The 21,450-nt window shown below is 43.9% G+C and overlaps 1 protein-coding gene across 2 annotated transcripts; it reads right to left on the bottom strand.

The window, feature by feature from the left end:
• Positions 1 to 12,823: 12,823 nt before the first annotated feature.
• On the bottom strand, positions 12,824 to 20,173 carry napbb (N-ethylmaleimide-sensitive factor attachment protein, beta b). Of its 2 annotated transcripts, none has more exons than XM_079214702.1 (11): positions 20,035 to 20,173; positions 18,501 to 18,580; positions 18,152 to 18,268; positions 17,614 to 17,660; positions 17,124 to 17,201; positions 16,947 to 17,002; positions 15,788 to 15,872; positions 15,585 to 15,689; positions 15,152 to 15,220; positions 15,005 to 15,055; positions 12,824 to 14,053 (listed from the first exon to the last, which is right to left on the bottom strand). In XM_079214702.1, the coding sequence occupies exons 1-11, from the start codon at positions 20,133 to 20,135 to the stop codon at positions 13,952 to 13,954; spliced, it is 891 nt and encodes a 296-aa protein (XP_079070828.1). In that variant the 5' UTR covers positions 20,136 to 20,173; the 3' UTR covers positions 12,824 to 13,951. The 2 variants fall into 2 exon arrangements, with proteins under 2 accessions (XP_079070828.1, XP_079070829.1); XM_079214703.1 differs by having other exon boundaries at positions 18,489 to 18,580.
• Positions 20,174 to 21,450: the final 1,277 nt, after the last annotated feature.

Genomic DNA, 21,450 nt, shown 5'->3' on the forward strand with positions numbered 1-21,450 from the left:
TGTTCCACAGTAAATGTGTCAGCCATGGGTCTCAGCACTGGAGCAGCCTGTCAGACCCCCTCCCTCCCTCCCCTTTCTCATCTCTCGTCTCCATTTTTGGACATTTTCAGAAGGATGTTGAAGGAGAGCGAGGATCATGGCAGAGGAAATGGTGGCGTTTACGGCAAAACTGTGTTTTTTGGGATTATTGGGATTTCGCAGCGAGTCAGAAGGGAAATAGGTCGACATTTAAGATCTTGCCTCAGGAATTGGATTCTCAGAAACTGTACAGCAAACACCTCCCTCATTTTCTCACCTGGCACAAGAATTGTATTATGTTGAAAAAAAGAGAAACCGTTCAGGCATCTACAGGCCGGCTATATTACGTGATTTGAGCCAGTTGGCCGTATGGTTGGGCTTCATTTCACATAGGTATTTTCATGTCTGTGGTCTGCTTCACTTCTGGGAGAAGACCCAAGGAAAATGGACAAACGGGAGGCAACCCCGGAGTTAATTCGACACTGTGTATTTGACAAGCGGTGGCGTGTTTGAAAAGCGATCCGTCTTGAGCCGCTGTGTCAACAAGCCAAAGCCTAGCAGCGGGGTGCAGCGTTTCTCGACAACCATTTGTGGTTTATTTTTACTGGGCGAGCCGTCCATCCAAAGCGCCGCTCCAGCGATCCCTGTCAAACCTCCTGTTCGTGCATGTGATTGGCTCGGCTCAAGGTCAGACGTGTCAGCAGGAGTGTTTTGGCACGCCGGGAGGGAGCCCGTGTCTGTGCAAAGTGGTAATAAACACGAATGAGGAACGTGGACGATAACGCCCACCCAGTGTTCCCCATTTACTGCGATAGCAAGCGAATACGATAATCAAATAAACTTTTGTTCAAGAAAAATGAGAGGTGCATGAAAGAGAAAATGTCTGAGGTGCTTTTAGAAGGATCCAAGGTCTCTCTATGTCAGTGTTGTGCATATTCATGTAAAAACAATAAATACCTTTAATAGGAGGAAGAAATGGAAGAAAACTGCTTCATTTCAAGATCCAAAGTTTTGGAGTGTTATTTTCTCAACATCTGTATGACATCGTGACGGATGCTCCCACTCGAGAGACTCGAGGATCGGAGCTTTAATTAGGCAGGGCTCTGCGTTCCTCCATCAGCCCGCCGACATGAAAGGATGACTGGTTGAACTGCCGTTCTTTCAGGCGCCCTGTTATTACACAAGAGCTGGCCTTCTGCCAGGTTACACAATTCGGAGAATAGGTGAACCCGGAGTCCCCCTTCAAGGCTACTGTGACTCCACAGGAAGGTGTCACTTATTTACAGTCACTGAGACATCAGAGTTAAGATGGACAAGGTCTTCAAGTGATGACAGCGTGGGGCTCAGAGCACCGTGACCACCCTTTTCTTGGGGTGGGTTCGGGTAGCATGTTGACCCCTGGTGGGAGTGCGAGTGTGCAGTTACAAGACCTACAGACCCGCCTATGTTGATCAGCATGTGTTTCCTGTATGGGAATGCTTAGAGTAGTGCGATGCGCTTACAGTAAGTGTGTGTGTGTGAGAGCACGAGTGAGACAAAAAGGAAGGGAGAGACAGAAAGACGGAGAGAGCGAAGACATATCCGAGGGGATCAGACCTAAACCACAGGATATTTCTGACCTTGAGGGCGAGCGGGTAAAGCAGAGGGGGAGGAGGAAAGGGGACAAAAAAGAGAGGAAAGCAAGGAACAAAGACATTGAGGGAAGGAAAGAGAGGAGCAAAGTCTTTGGAGGGCAGCTGGAAAGCCTCCAGAATCCTCCGCTCAAACCAACCATGAAATTCCAACTCAAGCCACAAAACCAGTATGAGGACGGACGGGGGTGCCTTCTGCCCACAATGTGTGTGTGTGTGTGTGTGTGTGTGTGTGTGTGTGTGTGTGTGTGTGTGTGTGTGTGTGTGTGTGTGTGTGTGTGTGCGTGTGTGCCCACATTTACTTTATGTGTGTGTGTGTGCCATATGTGATTAAAGGGTCCGAGCAAAGGAGGCCAGGAGGCAGACGAGTGATGCAATCCACGGAAGCGAAGGAGAGGGCACGAGGGCGGCAGGAAGGAAGGGAGGGAAGAGAGGACGGAGGAATTGTTGCTCCTGGGGATCCAGCTCTCCAGGAATGTGCTGACGACCATGTCCCACACAGTCTGGGAGAGTATTGCATTCTGGGAAGCTGCGCGGAGGTGAGACCACCTGTTTTAGTGTGCTACAGATTGCAGCGGGGTGATAAATATCACACGTTATAAAAAGGGATAGACTTTGTGAGTCACCACTGTTAATTTTTTCAAAACACACAACAATCCTTTTTCGCCGTGCGAACCGGTCTCTCTCTCTCTCTCTCTCCCTCTCTCTCTCCCTCTCCCTCTCTCTCCCTCTCTCTACCTCTCTCTCACTCGCAGACTGGAGGCCCAAATCCACCCTCACGCCACCGAGGTGGAGATCTATTTCGGTGTGAGCTGCATAATGTCCACAAGCACCCACACAGGCTCGGTGGGTAAGGTGATTGGTATGCCCGGACAAATAGTCTATTTATGAGCATCACAAGAGTGGGCGGTCGTCCTTGAGCTGGTTTGTCTGTGTCTGAAGTGCTAAGTGCTGTATACAGTTACAATAGATAGAACATGCAAGGACGAGTGAAGGTGGGGAGAGTGGGTGAGGGAAAGAGGAGGATGGGGAGTGGGGGGGGGTGAGAGCGAGAGAGCGCTGGGAATAGAGATGGTGAGTCAGAGGCCATTTGGAAAGTAATTTCAACTCTGAATACCGTATATCTTTTCATCAATGAAAGGAAAGTATTTTCCGAACCAGAAGATAGAGAGAGAGAGAGAGAGAGAGAGAGAGAGAGAGAGAGAGAGAGAGAGAGAGAGAGAGAGAGAGAGAGAGAGAGAAAATAAACTCAGTTTGGTGAAATGGAGCCTATTTGCCGGGGAGAGGACGGACGCTATTCTCAAGTTATTTTTGCACTATATTTATTTTCGCAGAGGTTCGCAGTGAGTTGTTTGTTGCAATACACTTAAGTGAAGTGAAGCTCGGAGTCGAACCACCATCTTGGATGCATGTCAGCACGCGAACGTGTTCCACAAAACTCGATGCCGACATGCCGAGTGTTTACTGTGGTCGGCGTGTCAGCGCAGGCATTGGCTAATTTCTCTTGCAAGTTGTTTGTCATAAACCGCAAGAAGAAAAGTCATTAGGGTGAATCCTCTTGACGGCATGATGGTCTGGACCAAAACATGCTAGCGTGGCAAAAAAAAATTCAAACCCACATTCGGTCATGTGTGTGGCTGTCTGCAATTACTGTAATTTTTCATCAACCAAGGAGAATTTCCACATTAGGGCAGTCGGTGTCCGCTGCAATTTTTGTGAATCATTGTTGTTTTTTTCTTCTCTCTTATGTCCTGATGTCGTCACTTTGAGGTTTTCAGGGTTCCAGGGATATTCTGGACTGGCTGAATGTGGTGTGGCGTCCGGCCAGTTTAGGAGAAAAAGGGAAAAGGAGAAAAGGGGAAAGAAGTTAGGTTGAAGTGTGAGGAGAGACTAGCAGACAGCAGTGCCGTGTGTGTATCCTGGCACGGCAGCCTTGGTCTTCGACAGGACAGCACAAACATGGACAATATTTGACTGCTGCTCAATTTCTACCTTACATAAACATGCCTGGAGATGCCCGTCCATTTAGCAGAACAACTAAAACCACTCTTCAGATCTACATAAAAACAATAAAGTTCATCCTGGTGTCAACGCAGGAGAAGGCCCATTGATAAAAAAACAAAAAACAACAATAACGAAAAGTACGGACTCCTGACAAATTCATGAAAGATGTTTTCTGCTAACCAAGTTAAACGACTGGAGGGGGAAAGAAAACCACCACGGAATGGTGAGCCGGACTGGTTTGTGATCAGTCTGGCGTCGGCTGTGTGGTTCTATGGGAGCGTACAAAAGAGCGCGCTGCGGTTGTTCTTGGACCGCCACCGTCTGCACTTCCACGTCCTGTAATGTTGTATGTTTAACATCACTGGATCCGTTCATCGGCGGGGATTGTGAGTAAGCCCTCTCATGAAGCCGTGGAGAGGTCCTGCGAGGACACCGGCCGGCCGACCGACCCCTCACTGCATCCAAATTAAAGTGTTTGTGGGCCTCCAGCACACAAACCGAGCCCGGACACGACCGCCGCCACAGAACTGTTGAATTCTGCTGTGTTTTCTTTCCAGTGTGTGTGTGTGTGTGTGTGTGTGTGTGTGTGTGTGTGTGTGTGTGTGTGTGTGTGTGTGTGTGTGTGTTCTGTAGCCTCAAATTAAAACCGGCCTTCGGCTTTAGAGTTTAGCTTTTCCCCCCTCACACAGTGCATGTTTTTGTCAGGTTGTGAAGCTATTTTCGGTGGCGTGGAGGAGTCCACCCAAAGAGCCCGACACCTTCTCGGCGAGCATCTTGCAGCTCATCCTTCCTCGCTGACAACGCGATGATGTATCAGCGGGAATTTAATTTGATGCCGGACAACCTGGCAATGCAGCTGGCAATCAAGCTGGCAACATCTCGACTGGAGTCGACTTCCAGGCCAAGCTCTCTCTCTCTCTCTCTCTCTCTCTCTCTCTCTCTCTCTCTCTCTTTCTCTCTCTCTCTCTTTCTCTCTCCACGCCTGAACTCCCGAACAACATGTAAATGCCCTGCGGTCATTGGAAAAGTCAACCAACCACTATCACCGCTGAAAATAAATTACAACGGCATGTTTCTGAAATGCCTGTTTGACCTTTTGTTATTTCAGTGACTCACCATATACGTTCATGCCCTTGATTACACATGTCAACAGGCGATGACATGTCGCAACCTCGTGTCTGTTTCTCTGCCATATCTTCACTCTGACAAAGCATCCTGTGGCAATACAAAACCACAACTCGGGGGTTTAATATTTGCCATCGACATTACTCAGAGCCGGACCCCGTTGAACTTTTTATATGTCACGTTACAGTATGCGACGAGGGAACGTTTAAAATGGGGCCCAGCTGGTCATAACTCTTTAATATGAAGATCGTTTTGGAAAAGCGGTTTATATGAGCCAACTTTTATAATAACATTCATTATAGTCCTTTATTCAGAAATGAAAATAACAAACTTTTGCACAACTTTTCCTAAGGTGACAATACAAGTTGTATTAATGACAATATACTGAAAATTAATTTGTATGGCATGTCTCATTAATTTGCAGTTTCGCACATAGCAAATTAGTATTCCATTAAACTCTAGGCTTATTTTCGTGGTAATACTTTACAACATATTAATATCTATGCAAATATTTGGTGTTTCTCATGAGCATACAAGTTACAGATCATTACATCTGCAGATGTTTTGTCTTTAACGTCAAGCTCAACCAGGTGTGTGCGTGTGTGTGTGTGTGTGTGTGTGTGTGTGTGTGTGTGTGTGTGTGTGTGTGTGTGTGTGTGTGTGTGTGTGTGTGTGTGTGTGTGTGGCACAGGAGCAATGTAATAAAAGCCAGGCGAACACAGTGTTCCAGGTCAAAGCTGTAGTCTGCACAGCTTTCGACCCAGAGAGCAGCATGAGTCACCGGAACAGAGCAGATTGCTAGCTTGCAGAATTCATTAAGACAAATGTAAGGTATATGGATTTCCTCTGGAGGGGGAGGGAGGGAGGGGGGTGGGGGGCTTGGCAGATGCAGAACAGCACCCTAGTGAATCCTCAAGTAGCTTTCCATACACCTTTGGAATGGCAGCAGGCTTTTTTTTGCAACTCTGTAGATGATTTATGCTGGTTGGAATGTATATGAATTAAAGCCTTCACCGTTTTGGCCTATTTTCTTTTTTATATATACATTTTTGGAACCACTCTCATTCAACTACAACCGCCCTCAATACTAAAGCGCTACTTTTTAAGCAGCTAGTTTCATACCTAATGAGTATCAGCCCAGAATGAGAGTAGTATGTGTGGAAACTGATCATGCATTTAAAATCAACAGTAAACTAGCTGTTGACAACAATGTTAATCCCTCTGTACAATGGCGCCCCCGTGCGGTAGCGATGCAGTGCTGCACACATAAATACAATATTAAACCACCATTTAAACTTAAACAATAATGCTATTGTGGCTTTATACCTGTACTATGTTCAACGCATTTACAGTACAACATCCTCTTAGCTTGACAAAAGAGGTGAAATACAATAATTCATTACAGAAACGCAGTGCAACCCGTTATTGCTTTTAAAACGGTATTGAACTGGTATTGAACTGAGTATTTTGGGAAATAAAATAGGCAAAATTCAGTGCTAGTTTGAAATTGATGACCGTAAAGACTTAAATGTAACTTTATCAAAGTTGCTATTTTTCAATTGAGATAACGTTCGTTGCGCTTCTAGTAAAAAAAAAAAAAAAAATGCTTAAAAACGACCCGGGAGCAGCAATTCTAATCGGCAGTCCAAACTTTAGACGCGACCATAAACGAAGCACTGATCCAGAGTCAGTCGCTGCGGCACCGGATGTCGCGAAGTTAGAAAAAAAAGACGAGTGCCGTATTTTCGGGAGCGATTTCTACACGAAATACCGTCCGCTGTAGAGAACATTTGTTAAGGGCTGCCATTTTACCGACCTTACGGTAAGAACGTTTGCTTCGTGTTGATGCGGAGCCAGCTAGCTAGCGGTTAGTCAGCCGGCTCGAGCTCACGCGTAGATTTAACTTGTTTCATCGCATATGTATAGTTTGTTAGCTAGCCTAGCTTGTGTACCCGTGTGTCTACGGCGCTACTGTTGTCAGTAACACGTCCTCGCACTGAGCATTATTAAAGTAAAAGCACAGAAACCATCACACAGATAACAGTCAACGTTATGCTTCAGTTAGTAGGAAGGTTTGAGGGGGTTTCACCTGCACCGTATGCCAGAGAGTTAGCGTGGGGCTTAATAATAGAGGCAGCTTCATTTAGATTTTTGTGCCTTTGCTACGTTCACTGCTCTTTATAGTAGCCCCAGTAATGAAAGCCACACATTGGGGCTTCTTCCAAACATAGGTTGTAGGTCCATGGTTGAAACCTTTGAGAAATGATGTACACCTCTTTAAATGTATTGCACCACAACTAGTTAGTGAACTATTAAAAGTCCTCCACCCCCTTTCTTTCTTTTTTCTCCCAGCAGCACCAATGAATTATGGGGGTCAAAGTGGTCCAGCTCACCTCTAGGTTCCACCATGAGCACATCCTGTCCTCTCTGAATCAGCTGAGGCTGCAGGGACAGCTGAATGACGTGACTGTGCAGGTGGACTACCAGGGAGATGTGCAGGAGTTTCAGGCCCATCAGCTGATGCTGGCAGCGTCCAGTGGCTATTTCAAGAAGATCCTCCTCTCTCAGGACGCTGCCAGAGACAAAGTGTTACTCTCCAATATGCCCTCCAGTGATTTCTCCAAGTTTTTGGAATTCGTGTACACCGGTAAGGTCGAAGTTGTCAGAGACAAGGTCGGCGATGTCCAAGCGGTCGCACAACTTTTGGACTGCGAGGATCTGGCCGAGGTGTGTGGCGAGGCCATGAGTGCCGGAATCCTACAAAGAACTACAAAGAGAAAACCTGCATCAAAAGTTGCAGTTAAAGGTGACTCTCATCGGGCCAAGAACGAAAATATGACCCGAGGGAAGAATCGGACTAAAAGTGTTGTTCTGAAGCGGCGGCTCTCTCCGCAGAGCTCTGAGAAAGAAGTGATTCCCAAAAGATTAAACACAAAGAACACAGTGGAGGATGAAAAACGACAAGGACGAATCCTAAAACTGAGGCTGGCTGGTCGCAAAGTCCTTCAGAGGCGTTTAAATAATAAAAGGGAAGCTAACCACGACAACGAAGACCGAGTTACCAATGAAGACACAGACAAGCCTGAGGACAGGACGGACGCCGAGGCTCTGGCAGAGAAAGGATGCGCGTCTTCATTTGTAAGGCCGGTCTCTGACATGGAGGATTGGGAATGTGAGGAAGATGGGCAGAGTAGTGATCCCGAAGACTCCTTGTTGTTATCGCTGGGGGAGGATGACGAGGACGACGAGGATGACGAGGATGAGGAGGAGGAAGAGGAAGAGGAGGAGGAGGAGGGACAGTCCAAGAAGAAACTAAAAGGTACCTCCAAGGCCCAGTTCCAGTGTAACAAGTGCCAAAGGACCTTCCACTATGAGAGGAGCTACTTGAAGCACATCAGGTAGGACACATTAGGGCTCGGCCAGGGTTTATTTTATTGAGTGATACATAGATACCCTGAAGTATCTCAGTTAAACCCTGTATTCCTTGTAATGGGATTAATTCCAAGGGGCAATTGCAAGCAATTTGGGTGAGGTCAGCAACAAGCTTTCTGCAACCTCGTTATCCAACACAGTTTGATATTTTCCTTGTTTGTCTCCTCGTGTTATAACACCTTTTTATATAGCCTCTTAATAGTCTGATCATTTCTAAATTGTACTAAAAGCTCATACAGCGTATTTTTATTATTATTTCTGATTTGACTGACGGCAATAAGTTACTGAATTCTGAAATTTTCCCAAGTACACAAGAAAGTTGTCCAGCGGTTTTCTAACTATGGCGGAAAAGTTAATGTGTGATAATTGTGTAAGTTGTTGTCTTCCCCGTTCTCCTGACCAGTACGTACCACGGGGTGAAGGCAGACGTCATCTATCGCTGTGAGACCTGCCAGCAGACCTTCGCTAACCGCAGCAATCTGAAGATCCATGAAAAGCACGTCCACAGCAGCGAGAGGCTGTTCGCCTGCGAAATCTGTGCAAAGACCTTCAAGCGAAAGAAGGATGTCGTCCGCCATCAAAGACAGGTGAAGATTAAGTAAATTCCACAAACTTTCCTAAATCTAAATGGCATGGACAGTATGTGTTTTGCAGTAGTGATAACTTCACAAAGAGCCCCATGTCTCTAGGGCTACAACTAACGATTATTTTAATAATCGATTAATTGGTTGATTATTTTTTCGATGAATCGGATAAAAAAATGTTTTTATCAAAAAAGCGTTCATTTCCAACCCTTTATTCAAAAACAGAAGTGACAGTGCAAAACATCTTCAGAAAGTGCACAAACAGGTTGATCCTTGAACATCCCTGAGCTGTTAATTAAAACAACAAAATGGACTAACACTAAAAACCAGGGCTCTCAAGTGTCACGTATTCGGTCTTAAGTCACGCCCTCCCGCCACACATCGTATTTCTCACGCTATTTAATGTGCCGCAGCGCGCAAACATGACCTGGTCGCGCTGCCCTCACCATGAAGGAATCAAGCACGTCTCCCCCGAATCCTCAGCCAATCAATAAAAAGAGATGGGCGACACGAATAGCCAATCAGAAAAAACGTATCTGTTGTATCTGGGTGAAATGTAATCCCGGCCGTGCCTCCGCCCCCCCCGACAATACACAACCCAAACACGTTAGGTAACGTGATAGCAAGCTGACTAGCTTCCATTAAAAACAAGTTTGAGGAACATGAAGACGCTGATTGGCCAAGACTCGACTTGTCAAAGATCTTCTATTTTTGAGAACATCACAACCTCAGCTTTTCTCGTGTCTCACTCCAATCTCAGAAACGCTGGCCGGCCAGTTGCTCTGCTCCGCTCTTTTTTTTTCTTCTCCGCGACTAATTGCCCGGCGTAATAATCGCGCGACACAAGGAATCGATAATGAAATTCGTTGCCAACACTTTTGATAATCGATTTTTATCGATTTTATCGATTCGTTGTTGCAGCCCTACATGTCTCCCTCCCCCGTGATTTCTGTCTCAGGTACATGAACGCAACAACCTTCTACATGTCTGCCCCGACTGTGGGAAGGCGCTCAGCTCCAGAACGGCCCTGTTGCTGCACGAGAGGACGCACACCGGCGCAAAGCCCTTTGAGTGCACCGACTGCGGGTCCAGATTTACCCAGAACTCTGCCCTCAAGATGCACCGCAGGTACGGAGCTCACTCAGAACAGTGATGGACCGGAGGGGGAGGTTTGTAGATACTAAAGATGGGCGAGATCGTAACACTTTTTCAAACTGCTTCGATGTTGGCAGAGAAACTCCAGTCCCATTTTTCCTTCGCTTTCCTGTCCGTTAAATCATCGATTGTGAACATAAACATATTAGTAATGACTTAATGTTCATTTATACAGACTAATACCATGAGTATATGTATCAAATAGATGAAACATGTCTCTTTTGCTACGTGTAGGACTCACACAGGAGAGAAGCCATTTGCATGTGACGAGTGCGAAGCTCGCTTCACTCAGAAGCACATGTTGGCTTATCATAAGCGATCGCACACAGGTAAGAACGATTTGGTTTTCTTCATCATCTTCATTTTTGACTTGAGATTTTAAAAGGGTTTCATAAAAAAATTGTTCTTTTGTCGTTTTTGTTTTTTCTTCTTTTTAGGTGAGAAGCCCTTCATGTGTGAGGCCTGCGGGAAAAGCTTTGCATCTAAAGAGTACCTGAGACACCACTCGAACATCCACACCGGGTCCAAGCCGTACAAGTGCGAACAGTGTGGCCGGGGCTTCGCTCAGAGGAATTCCCTCCACCAGCATTTAAAGATACACACAGGTGATTGTATGAATTATTATTTTGATTATTGACACATTTGTTTTTGGTAATCTGGAGTCCTAGTCTACTTTCACAGCGACGGGACCAGTTCCTTGTTGTTTTCTGGCGCATGACCGCTCCTTCTCTGTTGATTTGACAGGCGAGCGTCCGTACAGCTGTAAAGACTGCGAAAAGCAGTTCACCCAGCTCAACGCCCTCCAGAGGCACCAGCGCATCCACACGGGAGAGAAGCCATACATGTGTGGTCTCTGTAGACGCACCTTTACAGACAAGTCCACCCTGCGCAGGCACACTATGGTGAGCAGCTTTACCTGAGGTGTTGTGTTGAAAGCACTTTGACCTGACAGTGAAAATAACATCTACGCTCTATTTATTTTTTTACGTTCAGATTCATGACTCGGACGCTCCCTGGAAAACCTACCTTGTGGTGCTGGAGGGGAATGTGGAAGACAAGAAACCCAAAACTCCCACGAAGGGAAAGACGGAAAAAGCAGGAGGGATGGAGAAAAAGAGCACGGCTGGAAAAGGTGCTACTGGTACCAGTACTGGTTCTGCTAACGGCCCTGATAAAACCCACACTGACTCCTTCGTGGTGCCGCCTGAACCAGTCACTCTCCCATCTGAATGGACCACTCAGGGGACCATTGCCCTGGTCAGCCACGGCGCCCTCGGCGGAATCACCGTCTTCCACACCGAGATGCCCCCCGGGACCCAGCTCCAGCCCATCGTGACCACGGACAGCACGGGGGCCAGCGTCATTTCCTTAGATGGATCGGCCATCCCCGTCCCCTTCTCGATACCGGTGTCCATGGCTCAAGCGATCCCCTTGCTCTCGGAAGCTTCCTCCACCTCCCTCTCTCTACCCCCTATCTTCGTTCCCGTCTCCGACGGCGCGTTGGCGTCAGTCTCCGAGATCCAAACCGTTTCCACGTCGTCCGTCCTGGAAGCCGCTGTCTCGCAGACCATTTTGGCTCCAGTTCCAGAGACTACGGATGCTTCCGAGGCGGCTATTTTGCAGCCTGATATTCAAACTGTGATTGTCGGCGACGAGGTTTGTGGAACAGAACAAACGGCTGCCGTCCCAAGTGATGACGAGCGGATGACAGACCCCAAAGGGGCCGCAAGTCAAGACTCTGTGTAGAAAGTGCACGTGAACAGGGATAATTTAATGTGGGTTGGGGTCATTTAAAATCCTATTCATATCATGTGTATACTTTGGCATTAGGAGTGTGTGAAGGGGTTTGGAATCCATTAAATTACATCTTTTATGTGAAAACTAAAATACGATTATGGGATTAATGAAATAATGTCTTTTAAATTCACAGAGTGAAATGTGGAACAAATCCTATTGAACACAAATGCTGAATCATTACAGGTGATTGCCAAACATCACATTGGGTTTGGTGCAGTTTGCCAATCAAATTATTAGCCGACGTCAGCCTCCCCCCCCCCCCATAAAGTGTTGCAGGAGTTTGATGTTCGGCAGGACGGTCGGGGAACCTTGACAGAAGAGCACAGCAGCACCTCTGTGAATCGTCTAGTACCTTCCTGTACACCTTTGGAATAACAGCATACTCTCTGCAACTCTGCTGATGATTTATGTTGGTCTGAATGTAAATTAAGTTGTGTAAATCCTTCAAAACCTCTGGCCACCATCAGTCTTCCCTAAGACAGATATGGTGGTTAAGAAAAATCGCCATCGAAGTTTGAGTTTTTAATTCGATGAGAATGTTCTATTTATTGTAAGCAATCACAAAAATCGTAATAAGTTGCCATAAAACAAATATACGCTTGTCAAGAGGGAAGGGCGGTATTATTTCAATGGGTCAGTGGTGGCATGTGAGAGGGGAAGTGCACGCTAAGCATAAGGGAGACATCACTCAGAACAAGGTCATTGATCGGATTAATTTTTCTGTTTGCCGTCCAATCAAATGGTCACGTTTAAGTGTCGGGTTGTCGTGTGACGGGGAGGCAGATCGAGTGCCAGCGAATGACAAGCAGAGAAATTAAATGATCAATAAAAGAACATGTAAGTTTTGATTATGTATCAATTCAAACAATGGAAGCAAATATTGTATCTAGTGGTAATACATTCAAACTTATGAGTGGCGGCAAAGTTAAAAGACTTATTATTCAACTATAGCGTACTTTATTTCCAGTCTTATTTTCCTCTCTTAGAATAAGAAAGGTAAACACATGTGACAAGCTTAATATAGGTTTTTGCACCCATTTTCCCATACTCAAAGTACCTCATGACATGTTGGTAATAAAAGATTTTTAAATATAACATCGCTGTTACATTTGCGGTCAAAGGCAGGACAGCAGAGCCGGGAATATATTATCTTTATTCTCCATTCGCACTAGCATACAGATCACATCCACGGTCCACTGTATTTCCATCAGGAAGAAGCTGGATACGCAGGGCGGCGGACTCTTTAGTAAAAACTTTGGTCTAGCTCACACTAGTGAATGTGACAACACTAATCTATACACAATGACATGCTCAGCGACTGGCCCTTTGGAAGGCGCACTGCGGTAGTAAAACCCTCAATGATGCGTTCACGGCACGAGATGAGTGACTAGTGATGCCCGTGACTCCCCAAGGTCATTTGACAGATTCAAACGTTCAAAGAATTATTACATCAAAGAATCCTAAAGTTAATAGAAATTATCCCGAAGTAAGTGTAGGTTTGAATGTGTGTGAGGGCTTAAATGTTTAACAGTCTACACTTGGTGCATATTGTTGCCCTTCTTCAAGAAGAGTCCCTCCCCCCAGTTGGTGATACAAATGGAATCTAAATCTTTCTGTGTGGCTGTAATGACTTTAGTTTTAAGAACAATCGTGATGTGGATTTGAGCCCTTCCCTTCTACTCTGACAAATAACAAATACAAAGGTACATTCTGGAAATCCATACACATCATGTAGAACAAACTGAAACATTTAAATAAATATATATTAAACTAGATTTAAAAAAAACAAAACACAAACTGCATCCGACTAGGAAACGATAATTGTACAAAACATGCAGCGCTTGTTGTCAATACTAACATGGGTTTCAATACAATGTACCGCTCTGAAATCCCTCGGGACAGACTTCAGCAGAATAAGGTACGCAGCAATCCTCCAAGACAGAGGTGAGGGCGACGAATTTACATTCTGACCAGGTTCAGATATGCTCGGAAGGGAAGCAAAGACAGTACTCTGACAGTATAGCAGTGAGCAGTGGATTATTCAAAGTCATCAACAGACACTCATCTCCAGATGCTATACACAGTGGGCTGAGTGGAAGTGTGTGTGTGTGTGTGTGTGTGTGTGTGTGAGTGAGTGAGTGAGTGAGTGGAAGCATGCGTGATGGGTTTGTCCCTCCATGCTGTGTTTGTGACCCTGGGTTTCTTTCATTTCAAATCCCCTTCGTCGCCCTGGATGGTCTTCTTGATGCGCAGCAGGAGGGCCGTGTGCCACTGGTCCAGACGGGAGATCGCGTCGAACTCCTTCACCTGCAGGCGGGCAAAAATAGATTAGGCGAGGAGATGAGGTTTTCTTTCCGCCCCTGAATTATCTTTAAAGATTGAAGGGTTCTGCTCATTTATCTTAATTTAAAAGATTCAAGATTACTTTATTTGTCCCAAAGGGAAGAAGAAGAAAAAACACGTTACAGTGCAGTAACACAGAGTGCATTCAAATATCTACGATATGTCCTGAGTTTAGGAGATTTGCCGTTTGAGGGATGAAAGAGTTTTTATATTTATTCAGGCATCTTCTCCTGTATTTAATTTGAGCCATATAGCGTCTACCTGATGGCAGCAGTTGGTATTCTGAACACAGGTTTGCCTAACCCAATCTTCTTAAATATAATTTATTTAGAGGGATGCTCTCCCTCCCCCATCGCTTTCATGGCTGTGAATCAGCCTGTTTGTGATTTTTATTTATATACTACCTGAGCTGAGATTGATCAAATAACATCATTACAGTCTGTAATGATGTTATTTGAAACATCCTGAGTTCGAGCAAAAGGTGAAGTCCCTGTTGGGTCTTGAATTTGTTCCACATTACTAGATCATTTCAGATTAAATTGCACAACATGATCACTTCATTTTCTAGCAGCAGCACTGAACTTGTATAAACTAACACCTGTGAAAACTACGACATGAACAACGCTCTGTATGTAACATACTGTAGAGAAGGACTCTTCCCTCTCCGACTTTGAGTTAACTTTGAAAACTCTTCTCGGAGCTCATCTATATTTAAATGTACTCCATCGGTCTGCACCAGTTCAATACAAGCACACAGTCCTGGGAGACTGAATGGATACCTGAGATTCGGCTTTCAACTGTTCTGAACACACAGGGGATCCAACAAAACTACAAGAGCTGAAGCCCAGGTATTTCCTGTGCCATATTTTTATTTTTTTTTTACTTGAAAACTTTCTTAGGGTATACAAGACTTACTGCCTCTGTAAATGCATCGCAGTTCTGTTCCTCATGAGCCTCAAGAAGCTTCTGTTAAGACACAAAAAAAAGTAGGTTACTCATAGAAACAGATTAAAAGGGAAAAGTAAGCCATCAGATTCCTCAGAGCTCTTAGCGTTGCGTTACCTTCAACAGTTTGCATTCTCGAGAGTCTGAGAAAGCCGGGAACATCTCCTCATATTTTTCAACAGCAATCTGTGGAGACACAGTGTTAAAGGCAAGGCAAGTTTATTTGCATAGCACATTTCAACAACAAGGCCATTCAAAGTGCCTCACATAAAACCATTAAAAGCATCAACACATAATGCAGAAGAAAAGATTTAAGAACATTCATTAAAACATTAAAAAAGAAATTGAATAAAAGTTGCATTGCAGTTTAAGAAATAAAATGCAGTATTGAGATGCAGCCATTGATTAATATCCTTGAATCTGGTTCAATTAAAAGGCAGCGGCAAACAGAAAAGTCTTCTCAGCAGACCCCCAGCTTTAGCTTTAGAAAAGCTAAACTCCTAACACGACTCCCCATACCAAATCCAGACACTGAACCACGTGAACTCGCCTTAGCGTTGAGCTCGTCGACAATGAAATGACACAGGGAGGCTTTGAAGAAATACTCTTTGGCGCTGTATTTCAGCAGCGGGTTGTCCATCGTGTTGGCTCCAACCTAGAGACATCCACGTCGCAAAAAAACGGTGTTAGAAATGTCAGCGTCGCCGGGTTGACAGATGAAGTGCAAGCATGACAAATACAAGAAGTGTACACCTGCTCGTAGATCTCAATGGCCCTCTGGTACTGCTCCAGCTGAGCACAGTAACCCCCCACCTTCAGCAGACACTTGTTGGCAGAGCTAGGGACAAATTGCACAACACAAAAGGGACGCGACTCATTTAATACAACACAGACTATTGAGTGTAATGTTTGTTGTGTGCAAGAATGTGAATGTGATGGAACGAAAGTCTGAGCGTAGGTTGGACTTGTCACAGTAGGAAAGGCAAAGGTGTCGTAATAAAGTGTGACAGAGAGCCGACATGCACAAAACCAGGCAGCAGCCGCTGTTAATGTGAAAAATGCCTTCATTAACTTCATTACATGCACCTGTGCTTCTCCTTCCACAACATGTTATTTAGCGTGAAAAAAAGAGGCCTCCTGTTTACGGTACAACTCTTTACTTGTACTAGTTTGTCAGAGAAGTCTGCCTTTTGGAACAATAAAATATACACACTAGCTGTTAAATGAAGGTTAACACATTTTAAAACCCTGAAAATTCATCAGAAATCCATTTTTTTTTAAACGTAATAACTGCTGCTTTGCTTATCGCAACAGCAAACTGGTGAAATAATGCAGACGGGCCCCTTTTTCACTGCAGACGCAGGGACAACACAGGTGTAATTAATGGCGGTAATGAGTGCACTCTGTGTCGGTGACAGGGTGGTGGCGTTTTACACGCTGGTTCGCTTGCATGTGCTTGTTAACGTCATTAGTGACAGCTGTGCTGTCGATGCTACGAGGAAACCGTGGGAAAAAAATGTCTCCTGTCAACGAGAGCGTCTCTGATTCTGGACGAGCAACATGGAGCCGGAGATAGAGACGGAAGCCATCCACCACACAGCAGGATCAGTTCAACTTATTTACTTAAGATTTAAACAAAGTGTTATTCTTTACAATAGCATTTGAGTCTTAATTAGTTGTATAAGTTGCAGAAAAAGAAAATCAGTGTACTAGACCTACAAATTTAGAACAAGACTTCCTCATTTTGTGAATTACCTATTTTGGGTGTTAAATACGACAGCGATGAGCGAGTTTTGAGAGATTTTAATAATAATAATGCATTTATTTTTTAACGCACTTTTCTTTCAAAAGAATCTCAGAGTGCCAATTTTAGATCTGAAAAAAGACTTTAGTAGACAGAATTTGACGATACCTGTTGGATTCTTCCCCTTTGTAGTAGTCTGCTGCTTGTTCATAATGTGCAATAGCCTTTACAAAGGGAAAAACAACAAAAATACTGTTCGTCAAAAGAAATATGACCTCTAGTGATAGTATCAATAATTATCAGCAGAATTAACCAAGCATGTAAACTCTGATTATGAGATATTACCTTCTCGATATCCACCAGTTCGGACTCATAGATCTCTGCGATATTGATGTGGTGTTTGGCTGCGATGGTGAATCTTCCCTGCAGGAGGAGGAGGAGGAGGAATCGTCACTAACTGGATCAATCCAACAGACGCCTCTCGAGTCAATGAAAACGTTGCATTACACTCTCTGTGCAGAGAGGCGAGGTCAAGCAATAGCCTGCGGCTTCCCGTCTACAAGGTTTGAGCTTTTTAATCCCGTCTAAAGAGAATAACAAGTATGCAATTTGATTAAGTTGTAACTTTTGTGTGCTATAAATATATAGACATGGGCCAAAAAAATTAAGTATCTGGGAGTGTGAGGAAAGGCAGGTCTGCTACTTCATGTGTGTTCATCTCAGAACTACTAAACACAACTACTCACTTCTCAGCTATAAAAATAAAAATAATCATGTGTCTAAAGGTACTGTTGTGAATCAGAACATAGATGGACACTCTCTCCATGCATCTTACCATGTCTGTGTATATATCGATGGCCGCATTTAAACACTTGATTGCCTCTTTTGGCAGCATAAAGGCGAGAGGAGGGGACAGTTAGACATCCTGTTAGTTTTGTTAAAACTTTACAAAGCGTTGCACAGCACCTCACTATGCATCAGCGCGCATGCTGTGTCCCTGCAACCGGGTGAAATGAGGCCGATGATACATTCAAAGTTTCTAATATGCTGCATGCAGTCAGGTGTTACATATGACAGGTAAAACACAAAATAAAACCCCAAGTCTCTTTTAAAAAACAAATATGTTCACCCTAAACCTATGGCTACAACTATATTTAGGAGAATATAAAGCGAGGCCACAGAGAGTAGAAAGAGCACTATAACTCGACTAATGGTAAATGCCAAAACAAGGGCACTAACTCGAGTCCATTAGAATTGATCAAACAGCAGAAAATATGTATCCATATGAAAGGGGAAGGAAAAATTCAGGGACAAACATGTAAGATATGGTTTGAAATTGGGTCTGAACTGAATGAGTTACCACATAATCTCACCATTAGGATCAGACTTCTTGAAAGCATTTCCTGCATCAATGAAACTGGTGGCGCAGTCATGTTTGTTCTGCAGCTGCATGTGGAGACGAGCGGCCTTGCAGAACGCACTCCCAGCAGCTAAAGACAGAGGAGAGAAGGACAAACACTCAATGCTTTGCATTCATTTTACACTCTAAATTTATGCACATAATTCCACCTTTTTGTAATTTATTTTTACTTGTGGCACCAATATGAGTGCTGTGCTTTGCCGTTATTGTGCAAAAAATTCAATAAGTAATCCTACAGCTTCTCAAGCGTGTTGAAATTGATACGGTAGATAATATCTTTAGTAGAAAACAGCGTATCGCACCACTCCAGTTCTTGGCCATCTTGAACATGTTAGCCGCTCTGCAGTACATCTCACATGCTTCTTCCACTTTTTGAGGTCCTCTAGATGAAGAAAGTAAACAAAGAATATAGTGAATATAGGGCACGTTTTTATACAGGCTGTGACGACAACAAAAATCACTACTCTTGATCTACATATTAAAGTTATATCTAATGAATTATGCCTAAATGGCACAGTAGGGTGATGAACTGCTTAACATGCAAAGTTGCTGCATTTCTCAGAGGGATGCAAGGCTCAGATTGGTGGTTTGGCTTATATCAATCCCTCTAAACAGGCACTGTAGATCACCCTCCCTCCATGACAACAAGTGGACCCCTGGGAGCTCCATGGAGTTGTAATAATACTCTAGCCATTCAATCACGGCAAAGGTATTACATCACTGCCTGGTCAGCCACAGAATTAGCAGAAAGCCTGCCAAGAGTTATCACGCACAAGAGTTGCCAACTAGTAACATCTGGGGTCACCTAGGACAGAACTTTGGGGAGAAAAAATAACACTGAGTCATGCAAGGCAATAGCTGCTGGCATTTTGCAAGCCCATGTAAACAACGTCATCCTCGCCTTCTCGTCTCTATGACATGGTAAAGTATTCAAATATAAGATGGCACGCATTTATCAGTTTGAAATAACACCAAATCCATGATCTCCCGAAGGTCACTGGTAGATAATAAGTCATGAACGGGAGTCAGTTACCTTTGTAACGACGGCTGGTGGAAACCAGAATCAGTCTTTTGAATGTAAGAATTAAAAAATGGTATTCTATGTTTAGGTTAATATTATTACTACTAGTTAGATAAGCAAAAATGTCAATAAGGGGCCTTTTTGGAGAATACTTTGCCTCTGTTGAAGTCATTTTTGTTGCACATCACTCCTGCATGGTGCCAACCCATTAATATTGGCACCTTGCAGGAGTGATATTGGTAAAGTCAATATAAACAGGCGGAAACCTTCAGCATAAATCTTATTACAGCATCTTCCACCGGAGAGATTTCCCCTAATACTTTTACCTTTAACCTCTAAGAAACCTTTGTGTGTGTGTGTGTGTGTGTGTGTGTGTGTGTGTGTGTGTGTGTGTGTGTGTGTGTGTGTGTTTTGGTGTTAATGAGTGCACTGATTAAAGGAACCATTAACATTGAACCTTGTTATGAATACTGTTGAGTTACAAGCAATAAATTCATAGCCAGGGATTATGAGGTGAGGTCAGAGGAGGTTGTGTTTAATCATAGCTATAACAGCCTGCCAGGAGAGAGTCGTGATCCGCTGGCTTGTTTACAACGGTACAGCTACCTTAGCTTAACTGACACATAGGGGTTGTTTCACTGAATGTCACGTGTCGTCCCCCCTTGGTTTAATTTAACTGAACTACCACATCTCGCTCATGTACACGTCGAGAACTAACTGTACTGAAGTGTACATAAAGGTCGGCTGCGTGCCAACTTCGCTACTGCCAGTTAACGGTTGCTAGCAGTTTGTTATTTGGTGCAGTGCTGTCTTACCCTCCAAACATCCCTCCCAAAAAAGAGCCGGAGGACTTGACTCTTTTGTCCGCGTCGGCCATTAGCTGAATCGCTTCCTTCTCTTTCCCGCTGTTGTCCATTTCTTTGCTTTATTTGAGACAAACTTATGGCGAGGCAGAAGAAAAAAGAAAATACCCGCAGAGGATTTCGCTGTGTACAGTGAGGATTACAGTCGACGGGGTTTATTCAGCGTAGGCGTGTACCAGCCAGTGGCTTAGCCGAGTTCCGTTGCATCATGGGAGTTTGAGTGCTTTCCGTCACGAACGCAGTTGGCTTCGAGGCAAAATAAACTACAACTCCCTGTGAAACACGCAGGTATTTTTACACACGATCTCTGATGGTGATTCGCAAAAAAAAAAAATATATATATATATATATATATATATGTTTTTGTCATTACATACAACCAAATCACGTTGTATTTCCACTTTTCCTAAAGAATCAAATAAAATATCGTATTGTACGAAAAAAGCAACAGTGTACGCCGTATTTCTGTACATCAGGGGGCGCTAAAACATTACCAACTGACCGGGAATGTTTTTTTTTATATAGTTCTTTATTCAACAATTGCATATTTAAATTTCATGAATTGTCAATAAGAAATGTCAAAATACATTTGAACTAACATTCAACCACAGAGAATAAAAAAAAGCATAAAAAGCATTAAATACAATTTAAAAAAAGGGGACACTAAGGCACAAACTCTGATTGTATAATTACCAACGTATATCTTAGGTAATGCATGCCACCACTGTTCTCATGGCCTTGTTGGAACAGCATTTAAGAGTTTTTATATAGATTTCAAACTATTTGTAAAAAACACAAACAAAAGTGTTATTTCTTCTTATGTAGTGCTCATTATTTATTTTACGAAATAGAGATGAGCTATATTTTTTTAGGTCGACTGCACAGTACAATTCACGTCATATTGTTGTTAAATAAAAGGATGCATAAATTGTACCACGTCTTAAGCCGCTGCTTTTAGTAGTTGTTTTCATAGTAGACATTTAGCTAGACTTGTATAACAGGTGTGGCTTTTAAGATTAATGACTGATGAAACTCCCCCTCGACATGCACCGAAATTAAGATGTGCTCACATGAATGCAACATTGATAATTATACAACGTTCTCAAAAAAGAACTGCACATTAAGGCCCTGACACCGACGCACCTCAGTGGAGCCCTAATTTTTGTTTTCCAAATGAGCGTAGAAACCTCTCGCCTTTAACAAAAGAGCTACACTTGTACATTTAAAACGCTGGTCTAGTATGACGCTCAGTCAGTTGTTGATGCCGAAAAGGTTGAGCAGTTATAAATCAGGTTCAGGTTTCATACTGAGAAACCCTGTGACGTCGGACTTCTGCTGAATGTGTATGTGTTATCTAATTTAGACTGC

This window comes from Taurulus bubalis (assembly GCF_910589615.1).
Source record: "Taurulus bubalis genome assembly, chromosome: 3".
Lineage (NCBI taxonomy): Eukaryota > Metazoa > Chordata > Actinopteri > Perciformes > Cottidae > Taurulus > Taurulus bubalis.

What these genes read in the sequence shown, in the direction of transcription:
- napbb (XM_079214703.1), bottom strand. Translation starts at nt 20,135, where the DNA reads ATGGACAACAGCGGGAAAGAGAAGGAAGCGATTCAGCTAATGGCCGAC. An exon ending in TTGGGAGGGATGTTTGGAGG is followed by an intron (nt 18,581 to 20,034) that starts GTAAGACAGCAC and finishes TTCTTCATCTAG; the next exon opens with AGGACCTCAAAAAGTGGAAG. An exon ending in AACTGGTGGATATCGAGAAG is followed by an intron (nt 17,003 to 17,123) that starts GTAATATCTCAT and finishes CCCTTTGTAAAG; the next exon opens with GCTATTGCACATTATGAACA.